Source organism: Hemitrygon akajei, chromosome 26 (assembly GCF_048418815.1).
Source record: "Hemitrygon akajei chromosome 26, sHemAka1.3, whole genome shotgun sequence".
Taxonomy (NCBI): Eukaryota; Metazoa; Chordata; class Chondrichthyes; order Myliobatiformes; family Dasyatidae; genus Hemitrygon; species Hemitrygon akajei.
Window position 1 is genome coordinate 31190927 of NC_133149.1, and position 26313 is coordinate 31217239.

The 26313-nt window shown below is 40.9% G+C and overlaps 1 protein-coding gene across 6 annotated transcripts in view; it reads left to right on the plus strand.

Annotated features, from left to right (window-relative positions):
* Window positions 1–26313, plus strand: part of LOC140716828 (uncharacterized) — a 394334-nt gene that overhangs the window by 218278 nt on the left and 149743 nt on the right. For all 6 annotated transcript variants that reach the window (XR_012096375.1, XM_073029773.1, XM_073029775.1 and 3 more), the window contains exons 96-106: window positions 372–527; window positions 2584–2766; window positions 3652–3813; window positions 4981–5187; window positions 5919–6098; window positions 11731–11880; window positions 13064–13186; window positions 14652–14786; window positions 20024–20248; window positions 24377–24508; window positions 25726–25890. Coding sequence is in view for 5 of the 6 variants with exons in the window: in XM_073029773.1 (XP_072885874.1) it covers window positions 372–527; window positions 2584–2766; window positions 3652–3813; window positions 4981–5187; window positions 5919–6098; window positions 11731–11880; window positions 13064–13186; window positions 14652–14786; window positions 20024–20248; window positions 24377–24508; window positions 25726–25890 (1818 nt within the window). In the remaining variant the exon portion in view is untranslated. The remainder of the gene's footprint in view (window positions 1–371; window positions 528–2583; window positions 2767–3651; window positions 3814–4980; window positions 5188–5918; window positions 6099–11730; window positions 11881–13063; window positions 13187–14651; window positions 14787–20023; window positions 20249–24376; window positions 24509–25725; window positions 25891–26313) is intronic.

The following is a 26313-nucleotide window of genomic DNA, read 5'->3' on the forward strand; positions in this document are numbered from 1 at the left end:
TTTTAAATTGGGATTTGAACCTGTGATTCTCTATCACCAAGCCTCAGCTAACACCCAATCAGAAAAACATTACCTCCAGATCACATACCATCAGACTTAAATCCATAATGAGCACTCCATAATCATTGGATGAATAAACTGAGCTTCCCAACAGGGAGCTAGCATGATGACACAAGCTTGTCAGCACATTAAGGAAAAATTGCACTATAACTTTCTCAGTGTAACAAGGAATAGCAGCAAATCGACCAATATCAACCATGTCCCAGGACAAATGTGTTAAAGAAATAGCGTTGCTTTTCATTGAGAAGAATTTCAAATATTTCTCAGAAGTCGTGATTCACATTTTGTTTTGAAATTGTATCTTTTTACAGGTAAATTATTAAGCAGTTCCAATTGTGGCAACCCAGAAAGTGTTTCCTCAGGAAATCGTTGTCCTTTAGGGTCATTCTGCCCAGAGGGATCCTCTCTCCCACAGAAATGCACAGCAGGATACTACTGTGATCAACATGAGCTTGCTGAACCAATAGGTTTGATTTCTCGATTGTCTACTCAGAGATGAATTTAAGTTCAGGCAATTTCATTGCATATCTGATCCACAGTAAGCAATAAATGAGCATCTTCCAATGGGGAATCCACAACATTGAGTGTTAATGTGTCATTTAGTTAATCTTTTATTAGCTTCCTTTCTTGGAGACCTGCTCTGTAAATTCAGATCAATATAAAATTTGCTGCAGGTGAGCAGGTAGCAGCATCTGCAGATTATCATGGAGAACATCTCTGAAGAAATAGCTGCCTAGATCAGCGAAGAAAATATTGTTTATTTGAGATAGCAATGTAGATGGATTATTGACAAATTTTAGACAAGCCGCTCGTATACCAGTCGGCATATGTCAAATTGAAATATATTAGCTATACTTTTGAAAAATCAATAAAAAACAGGTCAGTTTTCTAGCATTCAGTTTGTGATTGATTATCAAACCCAATGGGCATCTGCATCTCCATCTTAGACATTTTCATATTTATTAGACATACAATGCATTTTGGAGCAGGCATCTCCCTAGCCACAGATACAAAATCTTTGAATATTTGAATAAAGGTCCTGCTGGAATGCTGCCACCACTGGACTTAGTACAATTGCCAACCAAATCTATCTGCATCCCGTTACTTTGGAGTACAAAGCAACTCCAGTCTCCTCTCCTCTAGGTCCAATCATTTCTAACCTTCCTATGCCATACAATTCATTCCCAATTCCAACAATGAATGTAAGGAACATTTGGCTGCCTTAGCCCCAAAACGAAGGCTTTTCACAGGATCTCTGCTTCATGCCTCCACTGCTCTTCTGGCTTCTCAACTGTGAGTAATAATTGTTAATCTCTTGCTAAATGAACTCCCACTGCGATAGTTTCTCCTTAATTTTAACTCCTTCCTTTCCTGCCTTCATCACTTCATTCTCAGTACACTTACTTCCTTCACAAAGCCCTTTTGATCCCTTTCATTCACATCCCTTGTATATGGTAATTCTCCATTAATCCACTATATGATTATTTGGAAATCCTGATAGTTTAGTATCTGGCTCACAAGGTGCTGGTTCCTGTGTTCCCTTTGACTCAACGGAGCTCCAGTTTCCACACTCCTTTCACCTAGTTCTGTTCATCAGCCCTATTGACATTTACTGAGGACCTACTCCCATGCTTCCTTTAAAACTTCTGGTTTCACTGGAAAATGTATTATTCTACAGTGCAACATCTTTTTAAAAAAAACCTGTATTAATAGTGTGTTGGAGAATTATTGAAGTCTGATAATAATAACCATCAATTCGGAAAAGCACCAGAGTCACAGGTGTGCTGTATGAATGGAGCTTTACATCATTCAGTTTCCTCTACCACATTCCATGGCTACTAATAACATTAACCTGTCTATATCTTCTCTCGGACTATTAAGACCTCCTTTCATAGGAAAAAAAATCATCATCCTACTATCCATTCTTCCAAAGCACATTTAAATCTCCAAGTTTGTCATTCTTTGTGAATTAATGCAAAGTCTGTTGCCTCAAAAATGCAACATTTTGTATGCATTGCACAATGTAGAACTGAAAATTATTATTTTGGTTTGGTTTCCTGTAAAGAGAGACTTCCATTATCTTTGAGAAAAGACTGAGAGTTGGTGTTCCTAAAATTAAGTATAAAGAATGTTCCTCACGCTACACGGAGAAATCACCTACCTGAGCTGATGGAGTACTCTTCTTGGAGCTATTTTAGTACATGGAACTAGCCCAGATAGATTTAAGTATCTAATACAATTGCAGTAATTCTGAATACTTCATTTAGTGGAATTCCAAACAACAGGCTTAAATTTTCATTTCACACGAACTACATATCCACTAATGTCAAGTGAACTGTTCATATATAACACAATGCTGGTTAGATTCAACAAGATCAAAATACTTGATTTATTTTAGTCCACAGAATGCAATTTTCAGATACTTTTCAGAAAATTGTTGCATTTCAGTGACATATTAATATTAAAAAGTACATTGCGATCAAAAACGTTAGTGATATTTGCTCTATTTTTATTATAATTTAGGGCCTTGTGATGCAGGGTATTATTGCCCTAGTGGCAGCACTGATCGTGCTCCAGACCAATTCAAGTGTATTGAAGGGCATTACTGTCCTGAGGGTTCAGCGGTGCCTGAACCATGCCCTGAAGCAACGTATTCCACCACAGCTGGGAACAAGGCATTGGACAACTGCCTGCCATGCACACAAGGTAAAACGGTGCTTGCCTGTCAAATTGTTTGATAGGCAATGAAAATATTACGTGGTGTTACATGAAATCCACTTCAAGATCATCTAGACCCTTCTGAAATACTCTCAGAAGCCGCTTCGTTCAGTACAGAAGGGTACCTAATAAAGTGGCCACAGCAATGGAACCTGGTGAGGTCTTCTGCTGCTGTAGCCCATCCACTTCAAGATTCGACATATTGTACATTCAGAGATACTCTTCTGCACATCACTGTTGTAATGCATGGTTATTTGAGTTACTGTCACCTTCCTGTCAGCTTGAACCAGTCTGACCATTCTCCTCTGATCTCTCATTAACAAGCCCACAGAAATGTCCTTCACTGGATGTTTTCTTTTCACACCATTCTCTGTAAACTCTAGAGACTGTCATGTGTGAAAATCCCAGTAGATCAGCAGTTTGAGATACTCAAGCCACCCCATCTGGCATCAATAATCATTCCATGGTCAAAGTCACTTAGATCACATTTCTTCCCCATTCTGATGTTTCATCTGAACAACAACTTAACCTCTTGACCACGTCTACATGCTTTCATGCGTTGAATTGCTGCCACATGATTGGCTGATTAGATATTTGCATTAACGGGCAGATGTACAGGAGTACTTAATAAAGTGGCCACATTAGTAAAACTCTTCAGTAAAACATGTTGGCATTAGTGAAAAGTATCTGCTGCACTTACTTGCAAATCAATTCTAATTAAAGCTTAAAAGTGATATCTAATCATATTTAAAATTAATACAAATGTGGAAATCTGATATAAGAACAGAAAATGTTAAAAGTTTCAGCAATTAGGCAGCAAAATTACTGTTTCAGATCAATGACCTTTCATCAAAACAAGTTGCCCTTTCCTAGGGTTCTTCTGTGAAGGCATTGGGTTACTTCACCCCACTGGTGTCTGTTCATCTGGTTACTACTGCCCGGGAGGCCAGAACTCTCCAACCCCAGCAGATTTCTTGTGCCCTGCTGGGTCAAGGTGTCCAGCAGGAAGTTCCAGTCCTGAACCCTGTCCAAGAGGTAAAATCATTTATTTTAAAAAATACTTCTATTTAAATCTAATATGATTTTTGAAGACTTTTCTCTTTTCTCATTTTTGCTTTTTCTCTTCAAAGTTATCATTCTTTCCTTCTGTCCTTTCTCCCTCCTGCTCTGTCTAGTAGATTAGCAATGTCTTCAGTCGTAGCTCGAGTGCAGTCTTGTTTTCCCTTTGTTCACTTGAGAGGGGTAGTGTAGCTCATCTGGATATGAATAAACTCATCCCAATTAAGCTAAGAAGGCAGTCAAGTAATCTTCCACTTCCATGCAAAGAGAAGGTTTTCCTGGTTCTACCATTTGTCTTGGATCATGTACGTGTAGTGAAACAGAGCAGACAAGGAAGAATCCAGTCATATTCAGCTATAATCATTACCTGAATGGATAGATCATTGAATGCTTCCTTAAAATGTCTTCCTGCATTATTGCTGCATCTAACACACCTAGGATTGGAAAGCTCTACAATGGGTAGTCAAAACAGCCTGACGCATCACTGGCACCAGCCCACCACCATCAAGAAAATGTATACAGTAAGATGCTGGAAAAGGGCCAGTAACATGATGAAGGATCTCATCCATTCTGATCATGGATGAGGTTATGCAACATCTACACCAAAACCAGCAGGCTCAAAAACAGATACTTTCTCCTAGCAGTAAGGTTGATCAACTCCTCCACCTATTAATCCAGCCCTCCACTATTTTATCATTTCTTGTCAGTCACCTTATGTACAGACACTCCTGTGTCGAACGTCACTTTAAGGACAAACAGTCAATCTTTGTATATAAGCTGTCTTATGTATTTATATTTTTTGTCTTTTTTATTATATTTGTGTACTTATCTTGTGTTTTTTCTCTGCTGCATCTGCTCAGATCCGGAGTAACAATTATTTTGTTCTCCTTTACACTTGTGTACTGGAAACGAGATAAAACAATCTTGAACCTTTGGTGTGATTTTTGAGGGCTTTGTGGTGCTCTCATGCACCTATTGGCTTTGAAAGATGCTTCCATGATGATCTGATCATCTTCAATCTCTGTGTGGACACCAGAACACCAGAAGTGCTCAGCAATTAGATTTCTATTGAGAATCACAATGAAGATTCTTAAAACTTAATTTTCTCTCCATCAAGATTACAATGCTTTCTGTGATCAATAGGGTTCTATCAAGCTCTGACAGGCCAGCGTGACTGCAATCCATGCCCTACTGGAACATATTGTAGCACATCGGATTTGGAGAACAGGGGAATAAAAATCCCCCAGCTCTGTCCATCAGGACATTTCTGTCCAGTCAAAACAGAATTTGCTACCCAGTACAAATGTCCCCGTGGGACTTTCAGCAACAAAGAAGGTCAAACCTCAGCAGGTAAATGCTTAATCTATTCTGATCATCTTTCCTTTTGAAAAAAAAAGTCATATCTGTAAGTAATTAGATTCAAGCTTTCACGCATAACCATTAGTTCAACGATAAAAATGTTCTTGACTCATCAAAAGAAATTCTAGGTTAATGCTATGTCTAAATTAATCTTTTTGGCTTGTCATTTTCTTTCCATCTCCATTTTTGTGATGACTTTGTGCATTGATTGAAATTTATTTAACTAGTACCAAAATACCAACTGGAGTCCGATTAAATTACACTTACTGACAAAGCCCAACAATTCCCAATGGAATCCATCTTGTGATTTGTGCCCTGTATGATATTTTTTTGCACTGTGTTGCTCTAACTGTTCAGCACGTACCTTGTTGATGTTACTTCCAACCAGGAATGTTACACTTCAAACTACCTCTTTATGCTCTATTGCTCCCATTGACCATTCTTAAAGTGAGACAGTTCATTGATCCTTAGTATTGGAGTATTAACACATGAAATTTAGTATTAATACATATCGATCTCTTTAATTAAAGATGCCTTCAATAATGCCCACTTGAGTGCAAACAATCATACAGCACAGAAACAGGACATTTGGTCCACAAACATGTGACCACCGATGGGGGCCATTTATATTCATTCCAATTGCCAGCACTTGATCCATAGTCTTCTATGCCTTGGAAATTCAAAAGATAATATTTAAAATATTGTCTATCCTCTAATTCCAGCTCAATGTGATCCTTGCCCACCTGGCCTTTTCTGCAGCCAAGAAGCTCAGACTGAACCCTCTGGTTCCTGTTCGAAAGGCTTTTACTGCCTTGGGGGAGCCACAACTCCCACCCCAACTGATGGCATCACTGGTGACATTTGCCCAGCGGGCAAGTATTGTGTGGCAGGCTCTACCACAGGTAAGAAGCCTCTGTGTTTAAGATGTTTGTATAATTCTGTATAACTATATATGGGAAATAAATTTACTTTTATTTATTTTTGGGGACGTTGACATCACTGGCATAGCCAGCATTCATTGCCCAACCCTAACACTGGTGAGCCACCTTATAGGACTATCTCAGTCCTTCTGGTAAAAGCAGTCCCAGAGTGCAGCTGAGTCAGGAGTCACAGGATTTCTGTCCAACAGCGATATTGGAACAATAATGCATTTCAAAGTCAGGGTAGTGTGAGACTTGGGGGAGAATTTACACCTGGTTTGCATACCTGTTGCTCTTGGCATTGGTTTTATTGCAGATGTGGGATAAATACATTTCGAACGTGTCCCAGAAAACATGAAGCATGTCCCCAAGCATGTTCATAATGCATTTATCTTAAACCTACAATCAAAGACCAGGGCAGCAGGTGCACCATGCCATAACATATCTGTGTTAAGAACGAGGAAGTATTTGAGGTACTGGTAAATATTAAGGTGGATAAATCTCCAGGCTCAGAAGGAATCTGTTCCAGGGCGGTATCAAAAGCAGGAGAGGAGATTTCTGGACCTCCAATGGAGATTTTTGCATCTTCATTTGCCACGAAAAAGGTACCAGATTTGTAAGGCAGTTAATATTGCTCTCTTATTCAAAAAGACATGTAGGAATGTTGGATCTCTGTTTATCTTCTGATCCTCAAGGTTCTTCCTGGAGTCAGGAACAATGAGCAGTCTTAATTCCAAGATTTCAGTCTATTTTAGAACCATAGAACACTACAGCACAGAAACAGGCCTTTTGGCCCTTCTTGGCTGTGCCGAGCCATTTTTCTGCCTAGTCCCACTGACCTGCACCTGGACCATATCCCTCCATACACTTCTCATCCATGTACCTGTCCAAGTTTTTCTTAAATATTAAAAGTGAACCCACATTTACCACTTCATCTGGCAGCTCATTCCACACTCCCACACTCTCTGTGTGAAGAAGCCCCCCACCAATGTTCCCTTTAAACATTTCCCCCTTCACCCTTAACCCATGTGCTCTGGTTTTTTTTCTCTCCTAGCCTCCGTGGAAAAAGCCTGTTTGCATTCACTCTATCTATACCCATCATAATTTTATATACCTCTATCAAATCTCCCCTCATTCTTCTACTCTCCAGGGAATAAAGTCCTAATCTATTCAACTTTTCTCTGTAACTCAGTTTCTCAAGTCCCGGTAACATCCTTGTAAACCTTCCCTGAACTCTTTCAGCCTTATTAATATCCTTCCTGTAATTAGGTGACCAAAACTGCACACAATACTCCAAATTCAGCCTCACCAATGTCTTATACAACCTCACCATAACATTCCAACTCTTATATTCAATACTTTGATTTATAAAGGCCAATGTACCAAAAGCTCTCTTTACTACCCTATCTACCTGTGGCTCCACTTTTAGGGAATTTTGTATCTGTATTCCCAGATCTCTCTGTTCTACTGCACTCCTCTGTGCCCTACCATTTACCTTGTATGTTCTATCTTGGTTTGTCCTTCCAAAATGCAATACCTTACACTTGTCTGTATTAAACTCCACCTGCCATTTTTCAGCCCATTTTTCCAGCTGGTCCAAATCCATCTGCAAGCTTTGAAAACCTTCTTCACTGTCCATTACACCTCCAGTCTTTGTATCATCAGCATATTTGCTGATCCAATTTACCACATTATCATCCAGATCATTGATATAGATGACAAATAACAATGGACCCAGCACTGATCCCTGTGGCATGCCACTAGTTACAGGCCTCCACTCAGAGAAGCAATCCTCCACTACCACTCTCTGGCTTCTCCCATCGAGCCAATGTCTAATCCAATTTACTACCTCACCATGTATACCCAGCGAATGAATCTTCCTAACTAACCTCCCATGCGGGACCTTGTAAAAGGCCTTACTGAAGTCCATGTAGATAACATCCACTGCCTTCCCTTCATCCATTTTCCTGGTAACCTCCTCGAAAAGCTCTAATAGATTTGTTAAACATGACCTGCCACGCACAAAGCCGTGTTGACTCTCCCTAATGAGTCCCTGTCTATCTAAATACTTGTAGATCCTATCTCTTAGTACTCCTTCCAATAATTTACCTACTACCGACATCAAACTAACCAGCCTGTAATTTCCCGGATTACTTTTAGAGCCTTTTTTAAACAACAGAACAACATGAGCTATCCTCCAATCCTCGGGCACCTCACCCATAGATACCAACATTTTAAATATTTCTGCCAGGGCCCCTGCAATTTCAACACTAGTCTCCTTCAAGGTCCGAGGGAATACCCTGTCAGGTCCTGGAGATTTATCTATTTTGATTTGCCTCAAGATAGCAAGCACCTCCTCCCCTTCAATCTGTATAGGTTCCATGACGTCTCTACCTGTTTGCCTTATTTCCATTGACTCTATACTAATTTCCTTAGTAAATACAGATGCAAAAAACCCATTTAAGATCTCCCACATTTCTTTTGGTTCCATACATAGCCGACCACTCTGATCTTCAAGAGGACCAATTTTATCCCTTACTATCCTTTTGCTCTTAATATAACTGTAGAATCTCTTTGGATTATCCTTCATCTTGACTGCCACAGCAACCTCATGTCTTTTTTTTTAGCCCTCCTGATTTCTTTCTTAAGTATTTTTTTGCACTTTTTATACTCCTCAAGCACCTTATTTGCTCCCTGTTTCCTATGCATGTCATACATCTCTCTCTTCTTTATCAGAGTTCCAATATCCCTGGAGAACCAAGGTTCCTTATTCTTATTCACTTTGCCTTTAATCCTGACAGGAACATACAAATTATGCACTCTCAAAATTTCTCCTTTGAAAGCCTCCCACTTACCAATGACATCCTTGCCAGAGAACAACCTGTCACAATCCACGCTTTTTAGATCTTTTCTCAATTCTTCAAATTTGGCCTTTATTCCAGTTTAGAACCTCAACCCGAGGACCAGATCTATCTTTATCCATGATCCAGTTGAAACTAATGGTGTTATGATCACTGGAACTAAACTGTTCCCCTACACACACTTCCGTCACCTGTCCTAACTCGTTTCCTAATAAGAGATCTAATATTGCATCCTCTCTAGTCAGTACCTCGATATATTGATTTAGAAAACTTTCCTGAACACATTTTAACCCGTCTAACCCATTTAAACTCTAACCTGTCTAGGCCTTTAACAGTATGGAAGTCCCAATCAATATTTAGAAAATTAAAATCCCCTGCTATCACAACTTTATGTTTCCTGCAATTGTCTGCTATCTCTCTGCAGATTTGCTCCTCCAATTCTCGCTGACTATTGGGTGGTCTATAATACAACCCCATTAATGTGGTCATACCTTCCCTGTTTCTCAGCTCCACCCATATGGCCTCGGTAGACAAGCCCTCTAATCTGTCCTACCTGAGCACTGCTGTAACATTTTCCCTGACTAGCAATGCCACCCCACACCTTTCATCCCTCTGCCTCTATCACATCTGAAACATCGGAACCCTGGAACATTAAGCTGCCAGTCCTGCCCCTCCTGTAGCCAAGTTTCACTAATGGCTATAATGTCATAATTCCACATGTCAATCCACGCCCTCAGCTCATCAGTCTTCCCCACAATACTCCTCGCATTGAAATAGACACACCTCAGTAGATTATTACCACTACACGCAACCCTTTTATTTGTGACTTTGCATGAACCTGTAACATCATTTATTTTCATCCACGCTCCACTATCTGCTCTGGCACTCTGGTTCCCATCCCCCTGTAGATCTAGTTTAAACCCCCCCCCCCCCCCCACAATAGCACTGACAAACCTCCCTGCAAGGATATTAGTCCCCCTGTAGTTCAGGTATAACCCATCTCTCTTGTACAGGTCCCACCTGCCCAAGAAGAGGTCCTAATGATCCTGAAATCTGAAACCCTGCCCCCTACACCAGTTCCTCAGCCACGTGTTCATCCTCCAGAGCATCCTACTCTTACCCTCACTGGCACGTGGCACAAGTGAGATTACCACCCTCGAGGTCCTGCTTTTTAACTCTCTATACTCACTCTTCAGGACCTCCTCACTCTTTCTTCCTACGTCATTGGTACCGATGTGTACCACGACATCTGGCTGATCACCCTCCCACTTCAGAATGCTGTGCATGCGATCAAAGACATCCCTGACCCTGGCACCCAGGAGGCAACAAACCATCCGGGAGTCTCTGTCACGATCACAGAACCTCCTGTCTGTACCTCTAATTATCGAGTCCCCTATTACTACCGCTCTCCTCTTCTTCCACCCTCCCTTCTGCACTGCAGAACCAGACTCAGTGCCAGAGATCCGGCTGCCGCAGCTTGTCCCAGATAAGTCATCCCCCCCCCCAACAGTATCCAAATCGATCACTTAGAGTACAGACGTACAAATATTAAGCAAGCTAAATAAAGAACTGATGAGCGATGCTGAAGAATATAAGACAAAGGAATAAAGATGGCACTACTGAAAAATTTGTCACTTTTATAATAAGCTGAGGAAAGTTCCTTAGATAGGAATGAAGTAGTTAATAGGTTGCATAATTCAAACAATTACATCACGTGGGTAGTGTGCTAATACTTAGCCAATGAAAAATCAGAAAGGTGATAAACCGTTAGTTTAGCTGCTATACTGCTTTCTGCCAATGAGTGTAAAAAATACGAGTTTGTTAAAAAACAATAGTCGGGAAATTATTGAAAAAAACTTCAAGTGGCAAGTTGGATAGACAGAATTCAAATCTGTCTGTCTGGAAATTGTGTCTCAAATTTGACTGAGCTTTTTTAAGGAGCAATTGATGAGTTTTTTTGAGAAAGCCAGTTTCTGTGCTGCATATTTCTGCCTGTGTTATCTATTGTCCATTGCCAACTACTAGAGCATTGATGAGGCATTGCAGTTAACGTTTGATGATTGTGAGGCTGGAGTTGCAGACCATGTAGCAGTGACATATTTCCTTTCCTGACAAATATTAATGAATCCTTTTGGGTTTTTATAACAATTAGTGTTTTTTTTTGTTGTCACCATTACTGACAAATGGTGTTTTGTTGCATTTTATTCCAACTTGTATAATTTCTGAATTTAAGTTCCCCCGCTGCTGCTGCTATTGTCTTCCTGTCAATAGTTCAGGTCTCTAGATTGCCTGGATATGTTATTGCTTGTCCAATAACATATCCAGTTGGAACCATGTATAAGATAAGATGAGAATAAATGACTGCACACATGGCACTGGGACTCTAAGTTTTAAATGTGAGATCATGCATATAAGAGTATTCTGAGGTCTTGACACAACACATAACCTCACGAAATGGAGGGTTGCATAAAAGATTGGGAACGTTAGTCAGGAAGCCGAGTTATTGAATCCCTGGGTTTCCAAATGTTAAAATAAATTAACTGAAAATTTGATCACCACAAGCTAGGTATCAGCAGCAGATGTGTATCTGCTTACTAATTTGCTTATCTGTGCTCCCACCAAGCAAAGTTTGCTGGAGAAAGGACATTCAATTCCCCATGCAAGTTACATTTCCTGAAAGTTATAAGAAATACCTTTTTGATCTTAGTTGCCATGATCATTGAAAGCTTTAAATGTCTATTATTACAAAACAGGTGTTGATTGTCCAGTTGGCTATTACAGCAATAAAACTGGTTTGACATCTCCAGATGATTGCACCATTTGTGACCCTGGGTTTTACTGCAATCGCCCTGGGATGACATCACCCCAAGGTCCATGTGCAGCAGGGCACTACTGTAAACTGGGTAAGAGAATAGTCTTTACATTTTGTTTGCCTGGAATGTGGGTAAGACTGGGAAGACCACACATACTACCATTCCTGATGAAGGGTCTCGGCCTGAAACGTTGGCTACTCTTTTCTCACAGATCCTGCCTGACCTGCTGAATTCTTCCAGCATTATGTACGTATTTTTTGATCCACAGCATCTGCAGTTGTATTTTTGTGTTTTCACACATACTACCTGCTCCTTGTTGGACAAGAAAATACTTTTACCAAATTGCTCGGTAAGCAAATTTGGATAATATTTAATAATAAACACCTCAGCCTGAAGTGGAGCACATCTGTGTTAGCCAGATGATGTGGAAATTACACTATACATCCTCTTTCCTGTTAAATAAAGTCTAAATTCCCATTTATTAACTTAAAGTGGTTTGAGTAGCTATTCCAACATCTCTCCCTGTTACTTACAATGCTTTACTTATTTGACTTGTAGGTATATTCATTTTGCTAATATTTAATGCTGTAAGGAGTATTTTCTTTGCAGGGATATTGGTGCAAATAGAATGTGGAATAAAACGTCATTCATACTTTTAAACAGGCTAATTTGGAGCACATGTATGCATTCCTTAATATGTCTTAAATTAATTTTACTATATTAGATTCATTTTGTATATTTAATGTAAGTTGACTATTAGTAGCAATGCAGCATTTTATCAGTGATAGATACACATTGTTTATTGCTTACTGTTTAATATGAAAATAAATACATTTATGTGATTACAATGTTATCATAAACAGCAGTGATAATTATTTCATATTAACAATTCTTATACTGTCAGATGATAGGAAATACTGTGCATTAATGTAAGAAACAAATAATCAGTGTGCTCATATAACATTCTCTGGTACATGAAGAGGGGTGCTAACATTTATGTGACTACCTTTACAAGTAACTCCTGCAAAGGTCTGAGTACAGTGATACAAGTGCAACTGCAGCAGTTGTCCCTTTTTGTGAGCTACTGTCCACATTGCATCAGTGCATTTCTACATATATCATATGTCAAAGCAATGTGGAATATAAATGAATGAGTTCTGGTATTCCTTGCTTAGAATATTCACGAACTATTTCAGCAAAGCCAATGACTATTCACTTGGATTCAGGGAGATTTTTGGAATTAGGATTATAAAGCATATCTTATTGTTCACAGGTGCTCAAACACCCGATCCGAACAATGGGACTGAAGGATTTCTCTGCCCTGCTGGTTACTATTGTACAACTGGAACAACAAGACCAGCCTCTTGTCCAGTTGGGACCTATAATCCTTCTAAAGGTATAAATGCTATTTATAACCATATAACAATCACAGCACGGAAACAGGCCATTCCGGCCCTCCTAGTCCGTGCCGAACTCTTAATCTCACCTAGTCCCACCTACCCGCACTCAGCCCATAACCCTCCACTCCTTTCCTGTCCATATACCTATCCAATTTTACCTTAAATGACACAACTGAACTGGCCTCTACTACTTCTACAGGAAGCTCATTCCACACAGCTATCACTCTCTGAGTAAAGAAATACCCCCTCGTGTTTCCCTTAAACTTTTGCCCCCTAACTCGCAAATATTTACTATATAAATTTATCTTTAATGGTATGTGAAATTTCAGAGAAATTTTCATTCATGTGTAATAAAGCTAAATATATTTGCTTTTATGATGCATTATGCATACATAAATCATCTTTGTTCATTAAAGTTGAATCAGAGAAATGATTCTGTGATTGGCCACTAGTGAAGGCACTTACATGTGATTTGAAAAGAAACAGTACTGTAATGTCTTTAAAGTGACACTAGTTCTAATGTTCTCTTCACTAAGATAAATTAGTAAGTCTAAAATACAATCTTTTTAAATGAGGTTCTTAATTTTGCTTTCAGAGGAAGTCAACTTGCTAGAAATAAATGTTGAAATTAACTTAAATTCTATTTATCTAAATTTGACACTATCATTTCCATTCAGTATATGTGCATGATCAAAGGAACTCACAAAATAAGATATCCATTGAGCCAGACTTTGGCTGCCAGTTTCCCTTTGTAACTCTCAGAACTGTTGGGTCTGTGTGTACATGCTAGCACTGAATTTCCTCAGAACTGATCACCAACAATTATAGAACTATAGTTTGACAGCAGACTCCTCATTGAATCAAATGAAAGAATAGTAAATCTGCTCTACCCATACAACCTGTAGCAGGGTGGTTCGGGTATACATTGAGTGATTCCATTCTTCTCAAGGAAGAGTGAAATGGATAGGTTTTCTTGGTAATTTGCATTTAAAATGTTTTCTAATGTTTGTTAAATGTTTTAACTTCTGAGTTTTTTGAATGTTTGTGAAAGGCATTTGCAAATATCTCAACTGTTTAGACAGACACTTCACCTGAACACGAATGTCAGCCAGATGCTACCTGATACTTTTTAATGTGAACCTAGCAGTTAAGGGAGCAGTAAGCACAAGCAGTTTACAGGAAATGACAGCTTATGATTTGTGTCTGGATGCAAAAATAAATGTTACCCTAACCTAACTGATTGCACTGTAATTTCCTGGTCAGGTGGGTATCAGCAAAATTCCAGAACCTGAACATGAGAAGAGGCTGCTCCAGAGGCCTGGTTGCCTGTTCAGCTGGTGTATCCCTGGCGCACTGAAGAAATGTTCTCGTGCCCTGATCAGCATCCAGCTCTCAAAGCTGTCATTTTACATGCTCACTCTGATCATTTCTGATCTGGGGATGTTCCTGTGCTTTCTGTAGGAATGTCTTCATCATCTGATTGTTTACCATGCAAGCCAGGACATTACTGTTCAACTGCTGGTCAAGCCCAACCCAGCGGCTTGTGCTTTGAGGGTTTTTATTGCACCAGAAGTGCCTCCCAGCCTAATCCACAAGGTATGTGTAAACATTTTCGCTTACAGTATAGACTTTTCTTTCTTGAAGAACATTCCATGCAAATTGTAAGAGTTACCTGCATTTTGGCAGGAGGTAAATTCCAGTAAACTCTGAAATCAAGATGCTTGCGCTTGTACAGAGATGGGGTTTTCTTTTAATATCTAAAGTTTTCAGAGAAAAACAATTTATTCCAATCCTTTGGAACAGAATGTTTTCCTCTGAAGCCTGTTTATTTAAGTGATGTACTTTAAGCCCTGAAAACCTTACTAAATGTGTTCTAACTTCCCAAGATATTGTCTGATTTCATAGCATTTATCTGAAAATAGTGATGACCTAAACAGAGCTTTAAAACTGTAGCACACTAATGCACTTAAGGTTGACTTCTATGAAAATGGTTTCAGCAATAAACTGGTTGATAAATCTGATTTTCAAGCACACACATGCAATTGCTTAATGTGTGAAGTTGTGCATTCTCTGTGACTCTACGGGTTTCCTTTGAGTGTTCCATTTTCCTTCTACATTCCAAAAACATGAAAGTCATTTGGTCGATTGGCCACTAAATTGTCCCCAGTATGTAAGTGAGTGGTTGAATCCAGTGGGAGGTAAAGGAGAGTTGATGGGATTGTGGGGAGATGTGGTTAGAATCATAGAGTCATACTGTAGAACACAGGAACAATTTCTTCAGCCTGTCTAGGCCATGCTGACCTGTTTTTTTTTCTGCCTGGTCCTATCCACAACCACCCAGACCATAACCCAGGTACCCCTCCCATCCATGTACTTATCCAAATTTCTCTTAAATGTTGAAATTAAACTCACATCCACCACTTCCACTGGCAGCTCGTTCCACACTCTCACCACCCTCTGAGTGAGGAAACTCCCCCTCATGTTCCCCTAAAACATTTCACATTTCACTTTGCATGGTGATGCACCATCAATAACTCTCCAAGATGTGAGGCGAGATATTGGCTTTTATTGACTGGAAGAAAGTTCAAGCAGTAATTGACCACCATACTACATCCTGGAGACTGAGAGGCCGGGCTCAGGCCTCAATCGCCTTTATACCGGGGTCTGTGGGAGGAGCCACAGGAGCAGTCAGCGGGGGGGGGCGTGTCCAGACAGGTATATGTAGTTCACCACACATGGCTCTAGTCCCTGTTTCATGAAACCTCAGTGAAAAATGCCAGTTTGCCTTTACCCTATCTATTCCCCTCATAATTCTGTATATCTCTATCAAGTCTCCCCTCAGTCTCCTACACACCAGGAAATGAAATCCTAACCTATTTAACCTTTCCCTACAACTTAGGTCCTCAAGTCCTGGCAACATGCTTGTAAATTTTCTCTGCTCTCTTTGAAGCGTATCGATATCTTTTCTGTTAATAAGTGACCAAAACTGCACACAATACTCCAAATTTGGACCAATGTCTTATACAACTTCATCATAACATGCCAGTTCCTGTACTCAATACTTTGATTTCTGAAGGCCAATGTGCCAAAAGCTTTCTTTACGACCCTATCTAGTTGTGCCTGCACTTACAAAGAATCATGTGTCTTTATTTCCAGATCCCTCTATTCTACCGCACTCTGCAGTGCCCTAACATAGAAGTCCTACTTTGGTTTGTCCTCCCAAGGTGCAAACACCTCACATTTGGCTGCATTAAGTTCCATCTGCCATTTTTCAGCCTACTTTTCCAGCTGGTCCAGATTCCACTACAAGCATTAATAGTCTTCCTCATGGTCCACTACATTCCCAATCTTGGAAACACCTGCAAATTTGCTGATCCTGTTAACCATATTATCATCCAATTCATTGATATGGATGACAAAGAACAACAGACCCAGCACCGATCCCAGCAGTGCATCACTATCCACAGGCCTCCAGTCAGAGAGGCAACCATCCACTAGCACTTTCTGGCTTCTCCCACAAAGCCAATTTCTAATCCAGTTTATTACTTCATCCTGAATGCCAAGCCACTGAACCTTCATGACCAACATCCCATGAGGGACCTTATCAACGGCCTTACTAATATCCACTTAGACAACATCCATTGCCTTGCCTTTATCCACTTTCCTGGTAACTTCCTCAAAAATCTCTATAAGGTGTGTTAGAATCAACCTACCATGTGCAAAGCCATGATGACTATCCTTAGTCAGTCCTTGTCTTTCCAAATCAAGTCAAGTCACTTTTTATTGTCATTTCAACCATAACTGCTGGTACAGTACACAGTAAAAACAAGACATTTTTCAGGACCATGGTGCTACATGAAACAATACATAAACTACACAGAAAACTACACTAGACTACAGACCTAACCAGGACCGCATAAAGTGCACAAAACAGTGCAGGCATTACAATAAATAATGAACAAGACAGTAGGCACAATAGAGGGCAGTAAGTTGTCAGTCCAGTCTCTGGGTATTGAGGAGTCTGATGGCTTGGGGGAAGAAACTGTTACATAGTCTGGTCGTGAGAGCCCGAATGCTTCGGAGCCTTTTTCCAGACAGCAGGAGGGAGAAGAGATTGTATGAGGGGTGCGTGGGGTTCTTCATAATGCTGTTTGCTTTGCGGATGCAGCGTGTAGTGTAAACATCTGTGATGGCGGGAAGAGAGACCCAGATGATCTTCTCAGCTGACCTCACTATCCGCTGCAGGGTCTTGCGATCCAAGATGGTGCAATTTCCAAAACAGGCAGTGATGCAGCTGCTCAGGATGCTCTCAATACAACCCCTGTAGAATGTGATGAGGATGGGGTGGAGGGGGGGGGGGGGGTGGGAGATGGACATTCCTTAGCCTTCGCAGAAAGTAGAGATGCTGCTGGGGTTTCTTTGCTATGGAGCTGGTGTTGAGGGACCAGATGAGATTCTCCGCCAGGTGAACACCAAGAAATTTGGTGCTCTTAACGATCTCTACCGAGGAGCCGTCGATGTTCAGCGGGGAGTGGTTGCTCCGTGCCCTCCTGAAGTCAACAACCATCTCTTTTGTTTTGTTCACATTCAGAGACAGGTTGTTGGCTCTGCACCAGTCCATTAGCCGCTGCACTTCCTCTCTGTAAGCTGACTCATCGTTCTTGATGGTCATGTCATCGGCAAACTTGATGATGTGGTTCGAGCTGTGTGTTGCAGCACGGTCATGTGTCAGCAGAGTGAACAGCAGTGGACTGAGCACACAGCCCTGGGGGGCCCCCGTGCTCAGTGTGATGGTGTTGGAGATGCTGCTTCCGATCCAGACTGACTGAGGTCTCCCAGTCAGGAAGTCTAGGATCCAGTTGCAGAGGGAGGTGTTCAGGCCCAGTGGGCTCAGCTTTCCAATCAGTTTCTGAGGGATGATTGTGTTGAATGCTGAAGAGAAGTCTATGAACAGCATTCAAACGTAAGTGTCTTTTTTTGTCCAGATGGGTTAGGGCCAGGTGGAGAGTGATGGCAATGGTGTCAACTGTTGAACGGTTGGGACGGTACACGAACTGCAGGGGGTCGGATATATAAGTATAAATACTTATATATCCTGTTGCTTAGATTACCCTCTAATAGCTCACCCACTACCGATGTCAGGCTCACAGGCCTATAATTTTTGGGCTTATTCTTAGAGCCTTTCTTAAAGAATGGAACAACATTAGCTGGCCTCCAATCCTCTGGCACTTCATCCCTATCTAAGGATGTAAAAAAAATACCTCTACTGGAGCCACTGCAATTACTGCATGATCCTCCTACAAAGTCTGAGGTGCACTTTGTCAGGTCCTGGGGATTTATCCACCCTAATTTGCCTCAGGACAGCAAGCACCTCCTCCTCTGTAATCTGCATAGGGTCCATGACCTCGCTACTGCTTTGCCTCACTTCTACAGATTCTGTGTCCATCTCCCAAGTAAATACAGAGGCAAAAATTCCATTTAATATCTCCTCCATCTCTTTTGGCTCCACACACACATTACCATTCTGATCTTCCAGAGGACCGATTTTGTCCATTGCAATCCTTTTTTCTTAACGTATCTGCAGAAGCCCTTAGGATTCTCCTTCACCTTGTCTGCTAGAGCAATCTCATGCCTTCTTTTAGGCCTCCTGTTTTCCTTCTTAAGCGTTCTCCTGCATTTCTTATACTTTTCAAGTATCTGATTTGTTCCTTGCTGCCTATACCTGTCATGCACCTTCTCTTTCTTCTTAATCAGGTTCGTGTAGGAGTTGTTTTTAATGGTCAGTGCAGACACATTGATGATTATTTTCATGCTATGTGATATGATTTCCATGAGAAGGCAGGGCATCTTCACTGCTCAAGGACTACTTTGTCCCAAAAAGACTCAGCATTACTGACAGTGACAAGCAAGCAATATTAAACTAATAAATAATACCTGAGGCTAAACATCTTGAAAATATTATGTAATTGTGTATTTCTGTTGATACAATGGACTGAAGCACATCGTTCTCCAATTAAAAGATGCATCATTCTCTCATTACTGCATTATTTACTCTGCCTCACCCAATCTCCCAGTACAAGGCCATGGATATCCTGAAGTAGAAATTTAGCCTTGGTTAGTTGCATTCCAGAGATATTATGTATTTAATCCAGGCTGGCATTTTACTAAGGGAGTACTACATCATTGAAGATGCCATCTTTCAGATGACATTAAATCATTCTCAAGGCAATAGAAAAAGACAAGTTAATGCTGTCTGGAAGAGCAGAGGAGGTTTTTCTATCATTCTGCTTTACACTTATCAACCGACATTGTTTTAAAAAAAATACAAATTGTCTGGCCATTGCTATTTGTGAGAAGCTAATGTGTTTCCTACATTACTACAACAACAACTAAACTTCAAATATACTTGGCTGCCCATGAAACACTGTAGCACATTTGACTTATGAAAGGCATTATATAAATGTAAACCTTTTTTTTTCCATCTGTTATATCCTACTCAGTAGCCAGCCAGTGGTGTAGTGGCATCAGCACCAGACTTTGAGGCCAATGGTCCCAGGTTCGAATCCAGCCGGCTGCTTGCATGCTTTCTATCTGTGCTGGGCTTAGTGTCAAGCTAGAAACTTGGCCTTGTAAAAAAAACATATCAATTACTTCCAGTAAACATGGTGACCCCACAAGAGTGTTGGTTTATCTCTTCTAGATTTTGCCTTTTTTGGCACTCATGCTAAAATAATCGCAACATCCAGCCTGATGTTGATGACTGTAAACAAATGTATTAAAGCATAAAATCAAAACTTAGCTTTTGCCTGTGTTTTCAAAAATTTTTTTTGTAGATGGTCAAAGTGGTGGAATTTGCCCTGTGGGGTTTTATTGCAAAGCTGGAGCACATAATCCTGTCCCCTGTCCTGCCACAACATTTCTGAATCACAGTGGTGGTGCTGAGTGTGTTATGTGTCCTGCTGGATTTTACTGCACTCATGGCAACAGGATTAATCTCTGCCCGCCAGGATTCTACTGTCCAGCCAGCACTGGGGTAGAAATCCCAGCATGTCCTGTAGGTGAGTGGGATGCAACAAAAATGCTTCATGGTTTTGACATTTGAATTCTTTGTGATCTACAGTGTTTAAATATTTCATGCATGGATGAATTTCAATTTTTGAACCTGTGATTCTTTCAAACCAATACTGAAATATACTCAACATTAGAGAAATGAATTTAAACTTTAAAAAAACAACATTCATGCATTTTAGTGTAGATTTGTCCAATGACTCACTCTTACTGGGTGTTCTTTTATTTAATTATGAACCAACAAATCTAAAATCTAGAATTGGAATGTTGCAACAGAACAACTGTGGAGGCTTTGAAAAAGGATGCAGGGGTTTATCAGGATGTTTCCTGCACCAGATGGTACTGATTGTAACAAAATTGGGGTTGTTTTCTGTGGCATGTTGGTGGGTAAGGGAAGTTCAGATAGAAGTTTATAAAATAATGAAAGACATAGATAGAGTAACACAGTCAGAAGTTCTTTCCTGGGGTTAAAATATCATATACTCAACAACATAGCTCTAAGTTGAAAGGGGGAAAGTTTAAAGGAAATAATTGGTGCAAGTTTACTCTTACGCAGGGATGGTAGGTGCCTGGGACATGTTGCCGGGAGTGATATGACAGCAGTGTTTAAGAGGTTTTTAGATGGAGGAATATGCAGGGAATGGAGGGTTTGGATTATGAAGGAACTGATTTAATTAGACATCATGTGTGGAACCACATTTGATAACTCAGCAATCAGTAGTCCAACGTTCTCCTCAATATTTTTCCCCAAGGGTGTTCATTACATTAAGTATTTAAATTGCTGACTATTATACCTGAAGTAAGTATATTGATGATTAAGTATTCCAATGGGTTTCTGAGGTGACCTTTGAGGTCAAAGTGAGACCCACAGAATGGTGTATTGAAGGCCGAATCATTATTTGGCTTTTGTAAGAGGAGGCTTCTGAGATATGGGGAGTGGCCACCATTTCACACTATGAACCTTGATTTTTGGAAGGTACAGCAAGGGCAGGGTAGTAGAAGACATTTGACACACAGGTGTTGAGGGTGACACCTATACACTTGTATGTTTCAGTGAATAAGTCACAAGTGGCCTGGCATTTATCTCGTAAGATCTTGCAAACCTAATCTCTCGATCTGCATCACACACGAGATGCTGGAGGAACTCAGCAGGCCAGGCAACATCTATGGAAAAAAGTACAGTCAATATTTCAGACCGAGACCCTTCAGCAGGACTGGAGAAAAAAAGATGAGGAGTAGATTTAAAAGGTGCAGGAAGGGAGAGAGAAGCACAAGGTGATAGGTGAAACTGAGAGAGAGAGAGAGAGAGGGGGATGAGGTAAAGAGCTGGGAAGTTGATTGGTGAAAGAGGTGCAGGGCTGGAGAAGATAGATAGATAGATACTTTATTCATCCCCATGGGGAAATTCAACTTTTTTCCAATGTCCCATACACTTGTTGTAGCAAAACTAATTACATACAATACTTAACTCAGTAAAAAATATGATATGCATCTAAATCACTATCTCAAAAAGCATTAATAATAGCTTTTAAAAAGTTCTTAAGTCCTGGCGGTGGAATTGTAAAGCCTAATGGCATTGGGGAGTATTGACCTCTTCATCCTGTCTGAGGAGCATTGCATCGATAGTAACCTGTCGCTGAAACTGCTTCTCTGTCTCTGGATGGTGCTATGTAGAGGATGTTCAGAGTTATCCATAATTGACCGTAGCCTACTCAGCGCCCTTCGCTCAGCTACCGATGTTAAACTCTCCAGTACTCTGCCCACGACAGAGCCCGCCTTCCTTACCAGCTTATTAAGACGTGAGGCGTCCCTCTTCTTAATGCTTCCTCCCCAACACGCCACCACAAAGAAGAGGGCGCTCTCCACAACTGACCTATAGAACATCTTCAGCATCTCACTACAGACATTGAATGATGCCAACCTTCTAAGGAAGTACAGTCGACTCTGTGCTTTCCTGCACAAGGCATCTGTGTTGGCAGTCCAGTCTAGCTTCTCGTCTAACTGTACTCCCAGATACTTGTAGGTCTTAACCTGCTCCACACATTCTCCATTAATGATCACTGGCTCCATATGAGGCCTAGATCTCCTAAAGTCCACCACCATCTCCTTGGTCTTGGTGATATTGAGACGCAGGTAGTTTGAGTTGCACCATATCACAAAGTCCTGTATCAGTTTCCTATACTCCTCCTCCTGTCCATTCCTGACACACCCCACTATGGCCGTGTCATCAGCGAACTTCTGCACATGGCAGAACTCCGAGTTATATTGGAAGTCTGATGTGTACAGGGTGAACAGGACCGGAGAGAGTACGGTTCCCTGCGGCGCTCCTGTGCTGCTGACCACCGTGTCAGACCTACAGTCTCCCAACCGCACATACTGAGGTCTATCTGTCAAGTAGTCCACTATCCAATCCACCATGTGAGAGTCTACTCCCATCTCCGTTAGTTTGTGCCTTAAGATCTTGGGCTGGATGGTGTTAAAGGCACTAGAGAAGTCAAGGAATGTAATCCTCACAGCACAACTGACCCCATCTAGGTGAGAGAGTGATTTGTGCAGCAAATACGTGATAGCATCCTCCACTCCCACCTTCTCCTTATACGCAATCTGAAGAGGATCCTGGGCGTGCCTGGTTTGTGGCCTCAGATTCTGTATTATCAGCCGCTCCATGGTCTTCATCACGTGCGACATCTGATAGGAGAGGACAGAAAGCCATGGAAGAAAGGAAAGGGGGGAGGAGCACCAGAGGGAGATGGGGAATGATGAAGGGGGGTTCATTACTGGAAGTTCAACAAATTAATGTTCATGCCATCAGGCTGGAGGCAACCCAGACAGAATATAAGGTGTTGTTCTTCCAACCTGAGTGTGGCCTCATCACGACAGTAAACGAGGCCATGGATAGACAAATTGGAATCAGAATGGGAATGGGAAGTAGAATTAAAATTGGTGGCCACTGGGAGATCCTGCTTCATCTGGCAGACAGAGCGTAGGTGCTCAGCGAAGCGGTCTCCCAGTCTATATCGGGTCTCACTGATGTACAGGAGGCCACACCGGGAGCACTGGGCACAGTATATGACTCCAACTGACTAACAAGTGAAGTGTCACCTCACCTGAAAGGACTGTTTGGGGCCATGAATGGTAGTGAAGGCGGAGGTGTAACACTTGTTCCGTTTGCAAGGATAAGTGCCAGGAGGGAGATCAGTGGGGAGGGATGAATGGAAAAGGGAGTCACATAGGGAGTGATCTCTGCAGAAAGCAGAAAGTGGGGGTGAGGGAAAGATGTGCATTGTGGTGGGATCCTGTAGGAGATGGCGGAAGCTGCGGAGAATTATGTACTGGACACGGGCTGGTGGGGTAGTAGGTGAGAACAAGAGGAACCCTATCCCTGGTAGGGTGGCATGTCCCGGCACATCCTGGCAAGCAGAACAAGGGCTTCACCTGTTCCTACACCTCCTCCCACGCTACCATTCAGAGCACAAAATCAGCCCTTCCAGCTGAGGCGACACTTTACCTGTAAGTCACTTATGGGTAGCCTCCAACCTGATGGCATGAATATCGATTTCTCAAACTTCCGTTAATGCGCCCACCCCCTCTCCTTCGCCATGCCCCATCCCCTTTTCCATCTCTCACCTTATCTCCATGCCTGCTCATCACCTCCCTCTGGTGCTCCTCCCCCTTTCCTTTCTTCCATGGCCTTCTGTCCTCTCCTATCAGATTCCCCCTTCTCCAGACCCGTATCTATTTCACCAATCAACTTCCCAGCTCTTTACTTCATCCCTCCCCCTCCCAGTTTCACCTATCACCTGGTGTTTGTCTCTCCTCTCCCCCATCTTTTAAATCCACTCCTCGTCTTTTTTTCTCCAGTCCTGCTGAAGGGTCTCAGCTGGAAACGTCTACTGTAAGTCCTCCAGCATTTAGTGCGTGTTGCTTGGACTTCCAGAATCTGCAGATTTTCTCTTCTTTCTCTCTGCATGCTACAACTCAAATCCTGTAATTGCATTGTATGGTGAGCATTAAGAAAAAACAAGTTTCAGAAGCAGAGTTTAATGGGCTTCTGTCACCAAATCAACATGTAACACATACACAAGATAAAATTCCACCTCGTGTCCCTTCTTCCTCAGGTACATACGGAGGCCGTACAGGACTGAAGGAAGAGAAGGATTGTCTGCCTTGCAAAGGGGGGTTCTACTGTGCCCAAGATGGCCTTCCATGGCCTCAGGAGAAGTGTGATCCTGGGCATTACTGTACATCAGGTATGACAAGCTTGTCATTAGATTGCAGCAACAGTAATTGAGAGAGCTCCAAAAGTAGCTGTCAGAATTTTGATGTAGTATCCTTTTAACTATGAATAATTTAGTTATTTTTAAAAACATGACCTTACAGTTCAGACATAGAATCTTTTGCACATGTGCAAATCATTAATATCTGTGCAATAAAAATCTTGTTCTATAGACTTTATTTCTCTTAACAGTGATTATGGACAAAGATAGTTGAAATCATGTGGATCAGTCCTTGAATATATCCCGTTATCTTATTAAAAGTTTTTGGTATTATGCAAGCTGAATTGTTAGATTATAATCTCCCTTTCATAGGTTTTATATTAATGGTGTTCAAATTTCAGTTTGTTTTATTCTAATACTTTTGACAAAAAATGTATCATGACTTTAGCCATTTAAATACATTTGATGCACAATGATTGGCCTACTAAGGCTGATGTAATGTGAAATACTCCTACGATAGAGAATCATGGTATATCAACATAAAGAAAACCAATTTAATGTAAAATTCAAAGTATTAAAAATGTTTATGGATGTACAATGCATTTGTTCTTACGAACCTCATAAATCACATTCTTGTTTCTCTTGCTGGGAAGCAAAAATAATTTAACTCACCGTGAACAACTGTTTTTACTTTGCTGGCTGAGAATGCATGTTGTACTAATGATATACAGTATCATGGAAAAGTTGATCATAATATTTTATTAACCAGGAAGCATATAACCTATGAGAGTTTGGCAGCAAGTTATGAAGCACATAATAAAATGCATCCAGCCATGAAAATTACGAACTTGTAATTTTGTGAGTTAATCCAGTGAATAATTGATTTTTGTTTTACAGAGCTAGATAATCCCACTTACAAAGTGATGGCGTAAACAGCCAAGATCCCAACAATTGATTAGTATCCAACAATTTTTGCTCATAAGATTAGAAATTTAGATGTGATTCCTCCACTCTTCATTACCCTAGTTATCATCATACTGCCCCAAAACACAGCCAAATAACTTCTTACATAGTACCTCTTCATTATCTCTCCAAATCACTATTTTAATGTTCTGGGTACTAGAAGGGAGTATAATAATATGAAAAGTATATTGTAAAAATCTATTAAAGTTATTATAGAGAAGCTGTAATAAGAAGAAACCACAGAAAATAAGCAGTTCAAAATAATTTCGGTATTGTCTTATTTGCAGGAGTGAACATCCCCAACCCTGGGCCAACACAGGAGTTCTTGGGAATAGGTGGAAAGTGTGGTGTTGGACAGCATTGTCCTGCTGGATCAGCCCAACCACAGCCATGTCCATCAGGAACCTATGCTGAAGAAGAGGGAATGGGGTATTGTCAAAAATGTCCTCCAGGTGAAACATTCCTGATTATTTAGCAAGTATAATCAGTTATGCATATCAAAATTCTGGAATAGAAGTAGTGATTTTTATAGCATATTCTTTGTGAGGGAGTGTTGCATATGCAAGAAGTTCTCTTCCTTCATTCTTCCTTTCGCTATCATTGGTTTCACCATTACCTGAGAAGCTTTACCTGCACCTGGCTGCACCATTACCTGCAGCAAATTCCAATTTGAGGACCTGCACTGTGATCAAGCTACCGATAATTCCAAAGCTATTTACATTTTTGTAGAAATTCTAACCTACTTTTATACCCTGATTGTGCAATGAACTTTGATGTATTGCATTTTGATGTATTAACAATTCATCTCCAAGGAATTGCCAATGTGTATGTTGCTTGATGAGGTTTTACGTTAGTTAACATTTTGTTTTAAACCT